Here is a 20,119-nt window from a genome sequence, read left to right on the forward strand (position 1 = left end):
TAGTCGAGACAGATTTTTATAACTACCACCTCACCACAATCTCTCAGCACTTACCAACCACTCATTTCTATCAGCCTCAGCCCCCCTGGAGAAGTGTCTGCAGTGGAGTGTTTTGGTTTGGAATCTCAAATAATAGAAACACTGAATAATGATTTCCTCTAAGTACCAGAGAACAGTTCTTTGATGGCCTATTCAAGTTAGATGCAAAGAAAATTATCAAAACAATCACAGAGAACTGGAATGAGGCCACTAAAGACCACTGGGATCTCTGGTTTGTTATCCAGAGATTGATTAGAGCTTTTGACAATTTTAACATGCGATAGACCTGAGATGATTGAGCAGTGAAGCCTTCCTGACTCATTCAGTTGTTCACAGCCTTCCCTTTCTTAGATTTTATCTACACATACTGACATGCTCTGAATCTGTCTAGGTATACATGCTCCTTTTTGCTGCAGTAACAGAAGATAGGTTACTTTTTATCTCTTACAGTCTAATCCCAGAGGTAAAGTATCATTAACGGACCTTCCTTTAGCTAACCACAAGCACCTACATAGCCACTGCTGCTGCTTTGAACTTTGCGATATGCTTCCAAGGACTGCAAAGAGGTAAGGAATCAGATGATCTTCAGCCTCTTAATTAACGAGTTTCATCTGGTATGACATTTAACTGTTATGACTCTTAGAGCCAGCTCCCTGATTGGTTTGTATTTGGAATAGTACTCAGGAATTATTGTCCAGTCCCATATATGCTGTGGATGAAAATGGGCTTCCAGCTACTTGGAGAGAGCTTGCGACTTGCCTCCAAAAAGCTGGATTTCCAGTCCAAGAAAACATTTTTGTAAAGCCAACCAATCAGTGATGGTTCAAGTAAATCGCATTTCCAAGAAACAGTGGATGAGGAGCAGAATCAAAAATGAAGGCACAAAATCTCCTTCTAAATTCTACAGCAATATCCCTAGATATTACCTGCAGTATCAAGAGAGGGAGATCTTCCAGTAGTGGCGTCTTAAAATATTGTTAAAAATTTATGTCCAAATTGCTTTGATCAATGCCTTAGAAACTCTCAGTAGCATTCCCTGTTTCCACTCAAAGTCAGCAGTGAGCAGGGCCAGGGAAAGGTCCTTCCTGTGAAGCATGGCTCTAGGGGTCAAGAAAGGACACTGCAATATAACGGGTTCCTTTGGTGGTTGGAAGACCTTCATGATAGTGAGTCAGGCGTCCTGGATGCATAAGGGTCCACCCTTTCCGTGGTGCTCGAATGGAGCAATTGTAGCGCAGGAACCGGCAGCCTCCTCCCTGATGGAAACAAAATAAGACACACATCAGCTTGGTAAAAACACCTCAGGGAAAGGGTCTCTGCCTTCTCCTGGCAGCCCTTCTGGAAGTGTGAGAAGGTGCTTGGGGAATCTCCTGTGTTCTGACACATTAAAAAATCTTCCACCCTAGCCCAGTCATTAATTGCAATCCTTAGTGTGCAGAGCCAGATATGGATAAGGAAAGGGTTTTCAGCTGCCTGGACTGCTCAAGAGGCTGTACTGCATTCTTGACACACTGGCACACACTTACCTCATAGTCTATTCCAACTCGGTTCAAAGCAATGTTAATGGTAAAGGTGGAAGCGTCATGATGGGGCATTAAAGAGGGCTGCTCATCAGGTTTGTAGCGAACTACAAAAGCTAGCTCAAACTGAGTCTGCAGGGGAGAAGAACAAAGTACGTATCTGTTACAGGGCTATAGTAGTCCATGGCTACTGAGCTGCAGAGCAGAGCATAATATTTAAATTGCATCCCACTGCTAACAGAGAAAGGCAACAATAAGGCAGGAAAATGTCATTAGGAAACTGTGTATTTCCTGATGCATATAATTATGCCGTACTCCAGGGCCTGTTTCTCCATACTGGGAAATAGTATGCATATTGCTAGATGATTCTAGCAGTCTTTTTACAAAGTTGCAACTGGAGGAGGTGCTGAGCTGACCACAAGTTTTGATGATAAGGTGTACATACCTTGGTATAGTAACCTGGGTACAGTTTCTCTGTAATGGGTGCAATATATTCCAGAAGAAACTTGTACCATTCTCTTTCAAAGCCAATTTGGTTCATGTGTATGTCAATAGTTGGAACGTTCTCATATCCTCCTTGTATTCTGCTGTCCTGAAATAGAATCATGAAAATACCCATGAGGATGAGAACCTTGGACTTCAGAAATGAGAAGCACTTGTTTCTGGTAACTACAAATAAATATGATGTTTATTTATCAGAATTTCCAGGATGGAAAACTCATTTCAAACAATAATTAAACCATAAGGTAAACAATATCACCATCTGAAGGCTGAACACTGTAGCTTCAGAGAACACTAAAGAGAACTCAGAAAAATTAATTCACATTTAAGAACAAGGGCAAAATCACAAAGTTAATTAGGAACAAAATTAGAGTGCCTCCAGTTCCCTGGTTTAGCTGTGGGATCTAATGACTTCCTACAGGAGGCACTGCTGCCATCAAATATAATATTAATTAATAATGGTATGACCTAGAAATCAAAAAGCTCCTTCTTTTTCTTACCGTGTTGTCACCTGTGGACCACTGGCCATAATGTTCCATTTCTTCCACCAGCTCATCACAGGCAGTGTCAGTAAATATGGGGAACCAGTAAACATCCGGGCAGGGCTGCAGAAAGTAGACAGGTGAGAATAGCAGAAACAAGGACAGGTGCTTGAGGCAAAAGGAACCAGACTAAAGTGACTGTAGATTGAGTCACTTTAAGTGGAAAATAACTAAAATATCAGGGACAGAAATTTGTCTTCCAATATATGTGCCCCGCTTCCACTGAAGAAAGCTGGAGATGTACTTCTAGAAGAATGATTTGGCTCTAAAAATACTTTCAAGGTCGTGTTTCCTCTGGATTTGAAAGACTACGAGGTCGTGCTGAACTGCTTATTCTTGAGACTAACAATAGTGATTGTTGTGATGCCAATCTCCTATTCTGTTGGATAAGAGCAATGTTTTCTTACCATTTCTACCAATTTCCCTTTCAGAGCTGCTGTGTAGTTTTCATGGATGTACTTTTCTCTCCAGTCCTGCAGTTAAAAGATAAGCAAACCAGTCATTTCTGTGGAGCCTGGTTACAGAGGCAGTGCAAGGCCAGGCACTCACGCAGCAGTATTTCACAGGCTTTGAAGATCCAGATGTTATGAATCACATAAACACCCTTCCATATTGGTGGAGCTTGTCATCAAATCTTCACATGCCACATTGCTACGCCTGCTGAGCATGCAGGTTAACTCACCTCAGGATTGCTGAATATTTGCCAGAGGTCATTGTGGAGGTGAGTTGTCTGATAATTCTCCAGGGACAGTATGTGTCCAAACTGATGCCGATTTGTCAGGTACATAAAGACTCCCTGCAGGACAGAAGGGAAACAACCAAGCTTTGTTTCCAGGCCTCACATTTCTGCGAGCCACTATGAAATACAAGCACTGGACAGTTCCACAGTGATGACGGCTCTGCCCAAGCTGTTCATTTACCCATTCTTTCTCCTGTGGGCCTTCAGTTTAATTTCCACCCTGGGTACGAGGAACTTTGAAAGGTTATAGCCCGAGATAGTAATTCTGTGCCTTTTGTCAGCCAGGGTTGGAGGCAGAGCAGAGCAGCTGCTGTGAGATTTGGTTCTTCCTTCTTACCCTGTCAACCCCATTTAGAACAGCCCTGAATACTCCCAAAACCAAAAATGGTATCCACATTTGGTGATCCTTGGCTCCGTGTGGTTTCACAGCAAGTTAGAAATCCCACACTGTTCCAAGCCTGCACAGTATTGAATCATGCCAGTTCATCCTGTCCCATGCCCCAACAGAGCTGAATGCCTTGAAACTACTTAATCTCGTCACCTCCACCCTGGCATGCAGTTCTCCCCTGCCAGCCTCTCTTTCCTCGACTGACCTGATTCCGAACGTTGTGGCAGAAAGCCATGTCAGCATCCAGTTTGCCACTGTGGAACAGATCTCCCTGGTCAAGCTCCGATCGCAGAGCCTTGGCTTTAACCATGTAAACGCTGCTGATGTAGGGAACATTCCAAAGCCCTCTGAAACACAGGGGTAGAAGAGTAAGACTTGAAATACCACTAAGACAAAAAGTGCTGGACTTGACAGGATGGCAGGTAGCACTGCAGTATCAGCCAGGCCTACCTAAATGAGCCAACTCAGAACAGTAGGGAGAAACCGTACCAACAGGAATTGTCACGCCAGGAAAAAGCACTTATTTTGCCCAGATCCTAGTCCACTGTGAAAGCAATTAATTGCTACTGTGTGTTTTTGCTAGGGACGTAATTAATGGCTTGAATCTCTTCCCAGAGAGATCAACATAGTTTTTTTCCACTGATTTAAAAAAACCGAACCAGCCAAAAGTGCATAAGCTGATTTCCAGATTTATCACACACATAACGGCCTAAAAAAAAAAAAAAAATGAGCCTCTCAAGAATATGAATGAACCAACAATTATATTTTGTGAATCTTCCATTCAAGGATTGCCTTGGTATTTTATGAAAACAATCTGATAAAGATTGAACAGCACTTTACAGGATTTTAAGGATCACACTAACTATAATTCACAGGTGGGAAAACATGACATGAGTAAGATGAAGTGATTTCAGCAGAGTCAGGACTTTTAAACCCTTGCTCTAATCATAAGAAAATCTGTCCACAGTATGAGATGGTCTCGGCTCAGGGGAGAACATAGAGCAGCTCCCAAATGGGAGTACAGACTTCTTTTCCTTTTCTATACACACAGACAGTTGTGCTCTCTGGTAATTTGACATTAGCTGTTTTGACAATAATGTGCTGCAGCAAGCTTTACATTTAAGGAATTATATCAGTAAGAAACTCTCTTTGCATACTCACACCCTCCGCCTTTGAACAATATCCACATAATCTTCTGAGCGGGCATAGTATCCATCAGGGCTCAGTGCTCCCCAGAAATTTGACCACAACTTCTCATGACGGCTTACGAGTGGGGCAATCACCAGCCTATGAGCAAAAAAGAAAAAATAATTGCAGAATGGGATGTTACCACAGGAAGAAAAGGAAAAGATTTACAAACCACAGGACCATAAGAGTTAGATTCTCCCTCACTTACAGAGTTGCTGCTTCGGTTAACTTTGTTGGAATAAAATTCCACATAAGAAAGGGCAAATATGGGCACAATCTCCTATCTAATTGCACCCTGCAGCAAGTCTCTTAGAATCCGATTTTTCTAGCAACTATATAAAGACAAAACTAGGGATGATTTACATCCACTACCTAAAATCCAGGGATTAAAACTACAGTAAAAAAAGGCCAAATAACAGGTGTTTGTCTAACATTCCATCTCTGACACAGTTCTCCTAGTGGCTTACACATTTCAATGATAAAAGAGCTCACTGTATTCCTTATGTGAAAGATGACAAGTAAGGATTGCTCAGGCCAAAGAACTCACTTGTTCTGTTCGATCAGGATCCTTAGAGCCTCTGTGTTCTTCAGAACTATCTCAGCATCCAGGCTAAAGTAATAGTCACAGTCAGGATCCTTTCTGCACAAATCCCTATAGTCAGAGAACAAGAAAAGTCACATCAAAGCCCTCCTAGAACAGACCAAGACAAGGGACAGAACATGAGGAATTCCCTCACCTTGTAGACTAAAGGTCTTTTGGGTGCTCAGAGAAGTTCAGTTTAATGTAGCAACCCATAGGGCTCCCATAGTACAAGCACATCAGATTCAGTATCCAATAGCAGACAGTGAGACACAGCCAAAATCAACATTTAGCAAACTCTTTCACCAGCACAAACTGAAGACGTTCTCATTTATGGTTGGCCAAAATCAAGACCTGAGCTCAAACTCACACCTGCTGATCACAGACAGGAAGATATTCTGCCACTAGCTCTTAGTTCTACTACCAGGACCAGTAAGAATTTGGTTTCTGAAATTGGAGAAATGGAGCTGGTGTCGGTGCTGATTTTTTTCCAATATATAATGGGCTTGGGGAGCTAATGTGAGGAAAATTGAAAGAGAAGGGTGACTGAAAGAAGCATCCATTTGATAGTGATGATACTCAGAAACACTGGACTGCTTTAGTTTGGACACAGGCTGACTCTGCTAGCCATAATGTATGGCCTCTTCACTTACATGCCCAAGTTACGCGCCTCAGCATTCTCCACCTCATCATCTGGTCCAATCACTTTGACAGCAAGATATTCTTTGCCATGCTCTTTAACAAAAGAGTCCACCTGCATCAAGTGATGTTGCTCCTATGCCAAAGGAAAAACAGATGAGATGGGCTCATCCCAGGCTGCTCAGCCTCCTGTTCTTCAAAATGCCAAACCTAATGAGCAATAGTTCCTCCCACTTCCACGTCTTTACAGCTGGATGGAGCTATCTTATAGGTGCCATTGCAGATAAGTACTGGGATTACAGAGCCTGGAAGTCTAGTCAAAGGTTGCAAAGGTGCCTACAGTACAGCAGGAGGTATATATTTTCCCCACATTTGCTAAGACAATCACAGGCCAACTTTACTTACATGGTTGTGAATGAAGAGCTGGATTCGTTGCTTTGGGTAATGAAGGTTACGAAGCCTCAAGAAAAACTGGGAGAGGAATGGGGTGGGCTGCTCGATGAAAATGCCAATCAGAATCATTGGCAATGCCTCATCCTACATTCAGCGAGAAGAAAAGTGGTGGCTCATATACCACATCAGACATGTAAGATCCCATTGTAACTGTAAGACTTGTCTTGAGAGCTTTAAATAGACATCAGTCTTACCTTAAACCCTGTAAGGCTTCGCAGACCTTCATCACAGACAGTGCAGCCAGTCTCAAATGTCCATATTTGAGGAATGTAGTTTCCCAGGTAGTTCAGCTGCAGCTGCAAAAGACAATTTGCCATGTTATGCAACACAGGACATGAATTTCTTTGCACCCACCCCCAGTGTAAGATCACGTCTCATCAGAACTTCGTTTACCTTCTTCTTAGACTAAAGAATTTGAAAAGCATGATAGGCTGAGGGTCTAATTACATGCCAGTCTTTGAATCAGGCTCATTTTGCTGCTACGGACCTGGACCACTTATTGTTTCTCAAATGTAAATGTACAGAGGGAAAGTCATCATATGGGAAGACAGTAACCTGATACACTCAAGCCTCAAGAGTCACTTTGCAACAAATACATATCAAATCTTTCCTTCAGGACACCCACTTACCTTGGTGGGTCCATTTCCATGAATCACCACAGGCAGAGTATCATATAGCAAGTTTCTTGCTCTCACTCGCGAGTTTTCAAACTTCAGAACTACCTCATCTGAAAATTATATTGCCATCATGTTATCAGAGGAAGGCTTTTATAATAATTAGCAGCACAATGCCTCATTTCTACTGAACAACAGCCGAAAGCATGGACGTGGATAACCATGCACAAGTAGTTTAAGGGCTACAGACCATATCCAGAAAGGAGAAAAACTGTTCAGAATGATCCTGTGAAGTAACAGGAGGATGGCTGGGAAGTTGGACAGAGTGCAGCTTGCTGGGCTGACAAATACACTTTCTACTGGGAATTGGTAGAAGCCATGCTAATGTGTGCTGTGAGGAACAGCTATTGATGGCCAGGGAGGATTCAGGCCCTTCTCACCTAAGCATTCTATACACCTGCTGTCTCTTTTTCACCCCTGACAAAAGTCCTCCCTCCTGGCAGAGATAATCCAAGATGTCTCCTCAACACAACCACACAAAATCTTTTGAAAACAGACAACAAACAGATCCAAGCTCCAGCCTATCATTGTTATAATGAGCACAGGAGCAAAAAACCACACTGCCGTTATCATTTTTTACCTGACTGGAATAAAGATGGAGTGCTGCAAGACTGTAAACTGAAAACATTATTAGGCAGTAGTGTTAGGAGAGTAAGTGAATCACTTTTGCCAGGACTAGCAAAATCAATCAATCAGCAGGCCAGGTCAGAAGCCTGGTATGGTCAGTGAGTGCTCACAGGCAGTATCTGGCTGCATCTCACCTTCCACGGCATTCCAGACAGTTTTGAAGCGGAAAAACAGGCAAGCCCTAGGCAGGGTTGTGTGTTATTACTTGCACTGAAGTCCCTCTCAGCTTTAGTCCCCAAAGCTAATGCAATCTGACATGCTTGGAGATCAAAGTAGCAAGGAGGTGTAAAATGGAAAACCTGATCTGCATTTCCCCAAGTGAAGAGGGAATTGCAATGAGAACCTAGTTGGTTACAGTGGAATTGCAAATAAATCCCAGAATTCTGGCAGAGGCTTATACTGCAGGGACAGGAATCTCTGAAATTTAATCCCTTCAGCCACAACACAACTTTATTTCTGGTGTCAGCATGCAGTTGCATTCCAAGAAGAAATGAGCATCCTTCTTCCATCTCACCTAATGCTCCATTTAGGTTCTGGAAGATCCGGCTTCTTTGGTCTAGACTGATGTTGATACTTTCCTTTAAAAGAATGGGATATATAACCTTAATTAGAACACAACTGGGCATCTGTTGTTTAGATGTGAGAGACCCTATGCTGAGCTACTGGGTCTCTCACATGTAATATATCACATTCCTATAATCATTTCCATACTCTCCAACATCTGAGGCCTAAAAGACTCCCAGCTAATCCTCATTTTCACTTGAATCTGGGACAATTTGCCATTTTCTAAAACAATTTAAACATATTATATTAGGCAAAACCACACAAATAAACATTTTAAAGCTGCCATGGGTATGTCAATAATAATACACAGTATATTAATGAAGTACACTTGCAGCACAGTCATATAAAACCCACATGTAATATGCAGGAATGCTAAGATAGCAAAAACATCTGCTGTGAAGATAGTTTCTTGCCTTCTATGCACAGGGCGAGCATTAGCCCAAGTGTTGCCTCAGGTACTGCTGTCAAATCAGAACACAGTAAGGGTGCAAGGCCAGCTCGTGCAATCTTTGTTTTTATCCCCTGCTGCAAGTCCCACTCCAGCTGGATTTTTGTCAGACTAAAATACAGCTCTGACTTAACAGAGTTCAGTGTCCCTTCAGGCATCTATTAAGATTGATTACTGGAAAGGACAGCAGGGTGCTAACATCCACTGTCTGAATGCCAAGTCAGTGGAATTACTCAGCCTTTGTGTGGCATTGGGCCAGAACTGCAGATGAGAATATTAAAGGAACTGTTCATGTTAAAATATCATAGACCATATTCAAATTTGGGGAAGGAATAAAGTACAGCTGCTCTGAATTTTTTACCAGCCCTGCTGGTAGAAAAGTGCAACTCCTTCTCTAATCAGTCTGAAAGCAGTTCCCTATTTCTAATGCTTCCTCTTGACTTCACTGGTACAGTTTGGCTTCTTAGCTCCCATGCATTTGTGGCATTGTGTAATGCAGAACTGGGCGGGGACGACAGAAGCAGAATCACCCTGTGGGCTGGATGATTCAGCCAGTACACCACACGGTGCTGGAACGACAATGATGCTTCCAGGGTCCATTCCAGGCTTCTGTATGATGCTACCTGGCATGCTCCATAGGCTGATGCAGATTTTGTCCGCCAGGATCTGGAGGTGTTTGCTGAAGGCAGTGGCAGCCTCTTTGTTCCAGCAGGGCTACCCACTGTGATGCCTATGGTACCTGTCCTGTGGCACAACAGTGGCTACAAGGCTGAGAACCTTTGTCCCTTTCATCACCTCAAATCTGCTCAGGCCTCATCTGCCCCTTTACCTACCACATAATTTAGTGCTAGGTTGGATATCTCTAAGTTGGCACTGCACTCAGCAGGGAGGATATACGCCTAAAATCTGGGTTTCACATCCCCTGGGAGGAGGCTGGTTAGTTCTGCCACACTCAATAGCTTTAAACATCAGCACATGCAGATACTGGCATGAGTTTGCAGTAAGACTTGTTTTGAGATTTGTCTTCTCATTCACATTTTAAACTTAAAGATAAAAACTGATAATAATAGAACAAGGGGGTAGTGTCTAGAAGGCAAATTTTCAGAAGAAAAATGGGTAACTAGACATACTACTGTCCTTTTTCATGTAAGGATGCCAGAGCAGTAATTAAGGATCGATATGTGTGTGATTAACTTCTTTCACTGTCAACAGCGATACTGCAGAGAGGATTAGCAGCAATGCTTCTCAGACAACTCCTCCCAATCCCAAAATCTAGCTACACCTACTCTTTTTTCTGGATCCAAGAAGATATTCGTATAGAAGAGCTGGTCACTGTCATCGTCCTGCCCTTTCCAATCCTCCACAAGCTTCTTCAGGTTTGGAGCATAACCTATGAAGCCTGTGGGAATATGTATGAAGAAATGTTGCAACTCAGACAACCACAAAAGGAATGTTCTCCCACACTCTCTCACTCACACACTCACTTCTTTCAAAGTCTTGCTTTACTCTGCGGTGCTGCAGAGATACACCGGCTTTCAGCAAAACATCTACAGACCACACTTCCCAACATGGAATGACACCAGGATTGAACCCGTAATCTTCAGCATCAGAAAAGCTCAGATACCCACACCCTGAATGACAAGTCTCACTGAAAAGGGAGAAGGGACAGGGAGCCGGTTCCTATCCTCTACATGCAATTCATAGCTATGTCCCCTCCTGCAGGTAAAAGACAGGAGCATTGTTAGTCTTTCCATTACAGCCAGTTATGCACAGGGCTTCAGTTTGCACCATCTTCTGTAAAGATGCTTTCCACACCTGGTCCCTTGCTACTTCTCCCAAAGGCCTTCTAATAGGAGGAAAAAGCTGAGAGAGGTTCTCAGTTGAAAGAAGGTTCTGCGTCTTACCTCCAGAACCCAGGAATCGCTTTCCATCTCGCACCTGAGGGTACTTGGCTTCCAACTTTCTGTCAGGATAGATGTAATTCTCTGCTGAGAAGACCACCTTGCTCTTGGCTTGTTTGAACTTCTTCAGCAGTTCTGTGGGGCCCGAAGCAAAGAGTACATCATAGCTAGAGTAAAAGACAGACAAGAAAGGGACAGGATAGTACGGAGTCACAAAAACATGTCAGCACAAAAAGTTTGTAGAAACAGCTAATTCTTTAGGAATCCCTTTCTTTTAGTTCTGCTTCACAGTATTACATCTTTCGTCATAATTATAGCTAATTAAAGTGCAATCTTATTCATAGAACGGAAGATGTTACTTTGCACTGCAGAAGATTCCACACTGGCTTGGGGCAACTTTTACCCATTCTTATTTTTACAAAGTTTTCACTGATGATAAAAACAAATCTTCCAAGCTGCAAAACATGCTGATCTCTTCTTGCTTTTCCTCCATTTGGAACTGCAAAGCCCTAGTGCCCTCACTGTTTGTAACAACTTTTTACTTATTGGAGGAAGAATTACTCTGCCATTCCTTTCTAGATTAAACAAACCCATAGGTCATACTTTTTACAACTCTTGGCATCCTGCCACTCTCCCCTGAGCTCCCTGCAAATCTTCAGGAGGAACCTACACTGGACACTAGTCACTGGATGCTGCGCTCCAGCCACCATCTCTTCAGTACTGGGTAGAACTGACTAATTAATTCCCAGGCGACATTCTCAGAATGAGACTTTCATTTTCTGCAAGAGGATTTGCATACTTCAAACTCATTTTGGTGAGTGAAAAATTTGCTCATAGCAGAGATTAATCATTCCCAACTTCTCTAACCACACGTAGACACTCAGAGCTGCAAAAGATGATCTCCCTCCCACGGGAGCTAGAGACAGACACAGGCATCCCAGCCCTCCCTGTTAATGGGCACATGAAAAGACACTGAGACTCCAAACTATCCTTTTCCCTCTCCACATTTCTCTGGCAGACTAATTCTTGGCTCTCAGGATTGTACTGCAGCCTGCCTCACCTTATAAAACAAATAATTCTGGTAAGAAATTGTCTGCTTATTCTCTGCAGATAGAGGCAGCCAAATCCCACCCTGGCAGAAGCAGGTATAGTGCTATCAACTTTATGCAAGAGTTGGAATCAGCCTGTTCTGGTCAGACCTTCCCAGCTGCCACGGATGCAGTTCCAAACAACTCTCAGGCAACTGCAGAGAATTAAGGGGAGGTGGAATGTACGAGGTCTGGACACACCTTCCAAAAGCAATCTACTTCACAGTTAATTTCTTCTTAGTAAGAACCTGTCCAAACAGCCTTATGATTCAGTTCATGGCAAATACTTTCCAACCCATTACCTTTCTATGAAAAGGATGATCAAGTCTTCCTTATTCGCATATTGCTTCAAAGCTGATTTCAAGAGACGGACCTTCTGCCCACCTCCTGCTGGCTTCTTGTCATCTCCACCCCGCCATTCCTCATCCAGCCCCAGCACCTAAAGAATGACAAGCACAGGGTCTACTGAACAGGTCACTTGCTCTGCAAGACTCACAGGAAAGGACCAGAACCCACCACCTTACTAGTCCTGATAACTGCCAGTGCAAATCACAACAAATAAACCAGCATCAGGACAGATGGACTACGTATACACATCAGCCTTTGAACCATTCTCTGGGATGGACAGTCAGAGTAACACGTAGCACAGTAACAAAGCACTCTCAGCAACAGGAGCACACTCTGTACTGTGTGATTTGGCATTGCAATGGCAAAGTGCCATGAGGCTCCCTTGAGCAGGAGTTACGGATCTCATCTCAAGCCAACACTCAGCATGGAATAAAAGACTGCTGCAGAAATGCCCCAGTCACAGTTTTTTTCAGCCAGCTGAGTATGTGTGTCCTCTCTTGAGCTTTTATTTAATCACTCTGTGGCCAAGTCTTCCCCATTCCACGCTTCAAAATTCTCTTTGACCAACCACCACTGAGGCTGCTAGCCATCACCTGGACTTTGTAGTTGAAGAATTGGGCTGATCTTCTAAAGCGTTGGAATCCCTCAGTCTGCTTGGTGGCAACAGTAAGAACCAGCAGGTTTTCTGCACACAGGAGAAAGCACAAGAGACACATTTAACTGGTGTTGTTTTCACGACCAGCCATTCCATACCTAACAAAGATTTACTATCAGACACTGAGCCAAGGTAGGGATCAATAGTCTTAAAGGTACTTGACAGATTTGACAAAGGGAAGTCAAAATCCAACCATCGAGAAGCAAAGTGACTTTACCAGTACATTCTTTAAGTTGATCGTGAATCCAGCAATAGAATCCAAAAGTCCCAACTTTTGTGTAAACAGTCATTGCTGTTCATGGACACAGGTTATGGCTGTTCTATATGACATTGACAGATGTCCAGGTTCATTTTAAATCAGGCAAGGGAGATAGTCTAGCTCTGGAGCTACTGTACCCTGCTGAGAAGAAAGCAGCTTGCTTACACCTCACCCAATTACCTCTACACTGTACAATGTACATTGTAGGTGCTCCCACTGCCCACAAAGCTTCAACCTCAGGAAGAAAACCATCTTCAAAATCCTATTTATTTGCTACCTGGATTTTCTTGGCACCAACTCATCAAAGACTCATCAAATGGGAAAAAAGAAAGCATGCATGTAGCCAACGTTTTACTGGAGAAACTATCACAGGGGACAGAACATAGCAAAGGTGCCCTCAAATTTCAGGGTTTGATTGAAGAACCCAAAACTAATTGCAGCACAAGCAAGACTGTTTCTTTGCAGCAGAGACTATAACTTGGTCCTGGGTATAAAATGAGAGATCATGTAAAGATATAACTTCATTGGCCGAGTTATGAGTTAGAAAAAGAAAATTTAATGTATTAAGTGTTTTTCTGCACTCTTCTCTTAGAGTATGAAGGATATTAAACTTGAAGATAAAAAATAGAACTACTACAAAATGCCCATTTGGAAGTGATCCATTTAGTGCAATTGGCTTCCTGTTCCCCGCAGAGTTGCTTTTTTGTCACTCAGCATTGACTGGGTATATGGAAGACCAAAATTAGGCTGAATGTTATTATTCCCTGTCAATGGCTGTTCCAATTTTCTACTGCATTCCTGAGGTGTTTTCCAGACTTTTTCATACATATACAATGTGGTTTTAATTCTACCATAACTTTCATTTACATTCTCCTCCCAAACTTCCTTTCCATTTCCAGTCCCTTAAAATTATGACAAAGCTAAATCCTGAAGTTCTCTGTCAGAAGTTTATAGTACCACTGGAATATGATTTTTATGTGGAAGCTCTGGTTTCTTCATTGTAATGATTAAATGCGATACTTAGTCTTAACACTTTTGCTTAAGTAGGAATTTGTATAGGCTCTGGCGACAGTGCTTAAATGAGAATCCTGGCCATCCGATTTTAACATCAGAAAATACCAGGAAAAACTGAAAGCACATTTTCTTGGCTTGAGCAGGCTTCTTTTGGAACAATGATTTTTTTTTTCAATGGATGTACCAGATGCATCTTCTTAGTGTACCCAAACTAATACTCTGTCTGGTCTTAGAGAGGAAGGATCTAGGAGCTGGAGTCATAGATAGATCTGACAAAGGCAGCAAAAGTAAAAAATAAGTGTAATACTCCAAGTTAGGAAGAAAGATGATGCTCCCAAGGAAATTCCTAAAATCCTTTACCTGCATCAGAATAAAAACAGAGGAGAGATTGAGAACAGACAACAGAAGGTCAGCTCTAATTGTACTTTGTTAAACATTCACACAGACAGACAAAGGAAGTGCCTGATAAAAGAATATGAACCCTGCGTTTGTGCAGTTTTTAAAGGCAGAGTTTTAGACATATGAAGTGCATTCCTAATCCAGCTCTTCCAGCACACTCCAGTTCCTTGTGTCCTGTCCGATCAGAGAGTGCAAAAAATGAGTAAAATATGTATCTCCTCAGGGAATAATATGTTAAAGCCATTAAAGTTTCTAGCCATATGATGGCATGCAGAAAACCATGGCACCTTTATTAGATAGTTCTGAGCTCATTGTTTCTGAGAAGGTAAAGATCATACTGCCAATGAAGATGGGGGCAAATGTGGGCTTGCCAGAGAGGAATGTAAAGACAAAGATCAAATTCCAGTACCTGAAAGCTGAGAAGAAAGCATATGATAATGATAAAAGAAGGAAAGAAAGAAAAGAGCCTGACTGCTATTCAATTATTTCAACCTGAGTTCTCAGGCATCTCACATTAAATAAATCACCCATTAATTTTCAGGTCACCACCCCAAGAAAGCAACAAATTGTTTATATGTCATTTAATACGACTGCCAGAAGTTTGCTGGACAAGATGCGAGAGCAAAAGGCTCATAGGGATGAACAGGAAGCGGTGTCCTATTTCTACGACAGAAATGGTTTCACTGTGCAGCGTGTGAACCCACTGGAGCATGGCAAAGCCAGCACAGAGAAAACTACTCTCCCCAGCAGAATTCCAAGTTACAGATTCCCTTCTCATTACTGGTCTGTGGGGGTAGGACTCTAAGAGACATTAAGCTCAGTTTCTGTTCTGAGAAATCTCTGCAGTAGCGAGAGTTTTCTGTCCCAAGAGACATTCCTCCCGTTCAGTACTAGAAGCTTGTGCTGAGCTATGCTGCCTCCACTCCTCCTTTAACCCTTTTTTCTCTTTCTCAAAGATTTTGCTGAACACTGGCGCAGCTGATAAGTATTTCCAGAGACAGAGCAGTAAACCCTTTTCATTTCAGTACCACATGCAGGCATCTGAAAACCTCCAAATGCAAATTTATGCTTCCTTATTTTCCATTTCACGGTGACTGTACGTAGAAACAGTAGCCTATTCTGTTAAGCTGGGCCTCCTCGGCCCGGAGACTCCTTGGGCCATGCTCACAATTAGAAATCATATAAATACATTTAATAATGGCAGAGTTGCAAAATATGAACACAGTGTGGTTAACGAAGCAATCACTGGACTAGGAACCAGGGGAGCTGGACTGCACTGTTAGCCCTGCTACGCAACAGGGAGCCAATCGTGCTATCCCTCTGGTTTTCCATCTGTAGAATGATAATAGAAAACATTTACCACTTTTGTGAGGTTTTTTGATTAAAAGGATTCTGTAGGCACAAAGCACTGGAACAGGGACTCTGTTAGCAACGTCACAGTGAAATGATCGGGTAGATTTCTGAGTTTTTACAAAGAGTAAAACTCAGTGACAAGATGAGTTCAGTAACAAAAAAATTTAGAGTTATTTACTTCTGCTGGGAGTCTACAGGGAAAGCACAGCTGCAGCTGCATTTCAGGACAAGGAATTAATTTATCCCTAGGCTGTGCTTTGGGAAATTTTACTGTGCCACTTCATGCTAAGATAGTGTCCAAGAAAATACCATTAATATGGGAATCAAACAGAAAAAATCAGTGTACAATTTAATACTGGATAATATAATCTCTGTATTAAATCTACATTCATTAAAGTTTTTTTTTAAGATTCAATTAAATACAGATAGAGCTAAGCTTAGCTTAGCTGGACCCCACACCCCAGGTGCTTAGAGCTTAGAGCTTTTGCACAGATTTAAAAGAATGTACAAGGGAGAAGCTAGGTATCATTATTCTCTCTGGGGAAGCAGAGCCACAGGAAAGGTATGGCATTTTTTTTCTTCAAGCCATGCCAGAAGTGATGGGTTCAGAAAGCGATTAATTCCAAATCCTTCTCCCAAACCAAAATACCTCGTTCTCTTTTCCCAGCACCCAATTTTATACCTCTAGTGTGCTCTTAAAACCTTACTAAAAACCTGGAAGATTTGGGGTGCGTAAGGAAGACAGGATAGCACAATGAGATTATTTTCTTACTTATATTTGTCTAACAATTACCCTAAATGCTGAAATTATTTTGCTTTAGTTATGCCACTATAGCTAAAGAACTTACATTCCAACACTCAAAGCACATTAACTGTATTAAGCAATATATATAGTAAAGGTAATTATACCAGAACCACATATTGTGAAGGGAAATATTCTAGATTACAAGATGAAATCTCCTCTTAATTGCTACTACTCTAATGAAGACAGAGATAATTATCCAAACTTCTTGGCAGAGTGACAGCATGTGAACCTCTTGTCAGCCTGTCTGACATTCTGTAGCTGCCCTAATACCCTACTGTTCTACCAATTACTCTTGAGAGCAGCTACCAACTGTTTATGTGGGGACAGACTGACGTTATTTCAGGAGCATCCCGGATCTCAGGTCACAGTGTGGCCAGTCTGGGATCACATGCTCTCTGGTACCCAATTCTCGAATTGTGTAAGTTCAAAGGCAGGAAGGGCTGACCCAGGTGGGATGCAACTCAAGGGACTGAGAGTACTTTATTGGGATGAAATGGTGTCCGAGGCTCCTCTCACACAACTCAGAGCTGTGAGTACTTGTCTGGTAACTGAGGCGCTCAAAAAGCATGTGTGGAGGACACCCACGCCAGCCCGTAAAGTCGGCAGCAGGCTGTGGGTGCCGCCCAGGGGCTCAGACTCTGCAGCGGACACCAGTCTCAAGTCGGGCAATGCCTCAGAGCTGGACCGGGGCGCTAAGGACAGTGGTGGCACCCACAGCAGATGCGCCCGTCCATCAGCCTGGCCACCAGCTCCCCGTGCTGCCGGTGCCCACCCTCTGCCCTGGAGCAGACCCCCCCTTACCTTTCTGCTCGGAAGCACGGCCGCCCTCCGCCCCGAGCAGCGCCAGCACCGCCCAGGGCAGCAGCACCGCCGGAGGCACCATGGAGGCGACTTCCCCGCCTGGATCCCGCTCCGGGAGCCGATATCGACCGGGGAACGGAGCCGAGCGCCGCAGGGACCCGGCGGACGGCGGCTCTAGAAACCTCCGGGGCTGCCGGAGCCTGTGCCACGCACCAGACCCGCCCGGCGGGGACGGGCGGAGGAAGCGGGAGGCGGCGGCTCCTCCTCCCGGGCCGCCCCGGCCCCCGCAAGAGGCGGGGAGGCAGCTGGGGCCGGGCTGGGAGAGGGAGCGGGAAGCTCTGGGGCCGAGGTTTGTGCAAAGCGAGGGAACATGTACCTGCCTTTTGCCGGGACGCAAAGCTGGTGGGGTTTGATCCCGGAGCTGCAGCAACTTCACCTGGGGTGCGGGGTCCAGCAAGCCTGGCTGCCGGGGGCCACAGCCGCGGGACACGGGAACGGGGCTGCAGAGGAAGAAATAGGCGTTAAACAAACGTGGGCCTGTGTAGGAGGAGGGGGACTAACTTTCTGGCCAGCTTCAGTTCATACTGGGCTGCATCTGGCTGACACAGTCATTAAGTGTGGGAAAAAAGCAAAACAAATTGATTATGCACGGCTCTGGAAACTGGCAGCCCTTATTAAGTCTCTTCTTTCCACCTGTCATCTGGACTCATCTATTTCCTTAGCAAACACAAGATCTGCTGTGGTCTTGTTTCTTATACTAACTGTATTTCTCTGGCCATACACATGTCTAAGTCTTACATTTATCTCTTTGTCCTTGTGCTGGGTTTTCTTGCTCTAAGCCTTGATGACTTACCCATGCATCCTTTTCTAGTTTATTCTGCCTAACTTTGAGAACAGGCAAAACAAACCTATCCTATAAAATTACATTTTTTTAAAAAAATATTGGGGTTAGGATCATTTTTATACTGCAGTGAATGTAAGACTTAGATGTAGGGAAACCCTTTTGAGCCTGCAGAACACCAGATGAGGATCTACCACTGGCACATACCATATGTGAGGCCTTGAGCAACACATTATTTCTACTGAAGCAAATACCTAGAAGTGACAGTGCCATTTTCTTAGGCACTGTGTATAATTAAACCCGACTTTGCTTCCATTACTGAAAGCAACATTAGAAGATTACATATTTTCTCTCTTGTAAGGCATGAACAATAATATTTACTTGTCTGCAAAGAACTCACAGAGTGACAGAGGCTGTGTAAATGTTATGTACTGTTCTGTAAGACATTAAGTAGACAGAAATCAACGTTGTGGTATACTATTAAAGCCATCACTGAAAGAGGGACTCCTGAGTTTGGCCCATGGAGCACAACAGGAAGATAAGGTGTCAGGGAGAAAGGACCAGCAGTGAGTAGTTCAGCAGAGGCACAAAAAGCGAAGGATATGTGCTGAGCAATGGTGTGGCACGTGCATTGAGATAAAACAGAAACGGTATGCCTCAATGCGATATGTAGTGCTGGGGCTGTGGAATGCACAGCTGGAAACATACAGGACATCATAAAAGCATTGGGGTAATACAGAAGCCTCCCTCATTGCAGAGTCCAGTTTTAATAAAAAAAATTGGCTGTGTAAAATTCTGAGGCCCAAGACTGCTGGTTTCTGTCAGTAAACCACCTCCTTAAATTAACAGAAATCACAGACATTAGAAGATTCAGATTTTCAAAATAAAAACAAGAAGGTACAATCTTAGCAGAGCAAAAATTAAGCATATGTTAGAAGAGCCACACTGTAGCTAATATTCTCCATGCTTCGTAATAGGATCCTCCCAAAGAACTGCCATTATTGTTAGTTTGTTCACTGAGAATATTCTTGAGTGTGTTCGAAGCACTTTTGTTTCTATTCCCTCTCCCCAAAGCAGGAATTCCCTCATAATTACCAGGCAAACAGAATAGTCCTCATGCTCAAACGATGTGCTACAGGCAACAATCCAAGGAAATACTAATTCTCCCTAAGATGGTGATTTCAGGAAACTTCCTTTTGCAAAGCTGCCAGATTCACTAAAGAGGGGAAAAAAAAAAAAGAAGAAGAAAAAAATTAAAACAGACTTTCACTTTAGATTTCTTCAGTACTTTGCAGGCCCAGACAAAGACACTGATAAATCTGGAGCAGCCTCAACACTTCAAGCCAGGAGCCACAGCAGAGGTGTTCAGCCCCTCATCTTCAAACCTCTCTGAGATCTGTGGCTCAATCTAGACTTTTAAAAATTGCAAGTTCCTCATTTTAATGAAATCTCTCCATTCTAAAATGAAAGGGGTTTTGCACACCAGAAATCATGAATGCATCATTGTTTATACTGCCATACTCAGACTGTCCCTATTTGACAGCTCTGTTTGCATTCTGCAGCTATGCCAACCCAGCAAGCATATTTTTTTTTCCTGTTTCTATGTTTGTACTGCTTTGTGCGCTCTGGCTGGAGTCGGCTGCCTGTCTTTTTAAACAGAGGCAGCTGCCAATGCAGATGTTCCAATGAGTACGTGCAACACGTGCTCCAAGCAAAGCAGCAACTTCCTAAAACCTGAAAGGATCAGAACTCA

At 43.2% G+C, this 20,119-nt stretch overlaps 1 protein-coding gene across 1 annotated transcript; it reads right to left on the reverse strand.

The window, feature by feature from the left end:
• Nucleotides 1–596: 596 nt before the first annotated feature.
• On the reverse strand, nucleotides 597–17,747 carry PLOD1 (procollagen-lysine,2-oxoglutarate 5-dioxygenase 1). The gene is made up of 19 exons (XM_082493453.1): nucleotides 17,526–17,747; nucleotides 12,833–12,924; nucleotides 12,194–12,330; nucleotides 10,807–10,970; nucleotides 10,189–10,301; nucleotides 8,405–8,468; nucleotides 7,219–7,316; nucleotides 6,784–6,885; nucleotides 6,542–6,673; nucleotides 6,151–6,272; nucleotides 5,465–5,569; nucleotides 4,891–5,016; nucleotides 3,935–4,076; nucleotides 3,285–3,398; nucleotides 3,010–3,075; nucleotides 2,561–2,665; nucleotides 2,005–2,151; nucleotides 1,566–1,691; nucleotides 597–1,295 (listed from the first exon to the last, which is right to left on the reverse strand). The coding sequence occupies exons 1-19, from the start codon at nucleotides 17,605–17,607 to the stop codon at nucleotides 1,140–1,142; spliced, it is 2,193 nt and encodes a 730-aa protein (XP_082349579.1). The 5' UTR covers nucleotides 17,608–17,747; the 3' UTR covers nucleotides 597–1,139.
• Between the last annotated feature and the right edge of the window lie 2,372 nt (nucleotides 17,748–20,119).

The sequence above is a fragment of the Vanellus vanellus genome, assembly GCF_965231255.1.
Source record: "Vanellus vanellus genome assembly, chromosome: 20".
Lineage (NCBI taxonomy): Eukaryota > Metazoa > Chordata > Aves > Charadriiformes > Charadriidae > Vanellus > Vanellus vanellus.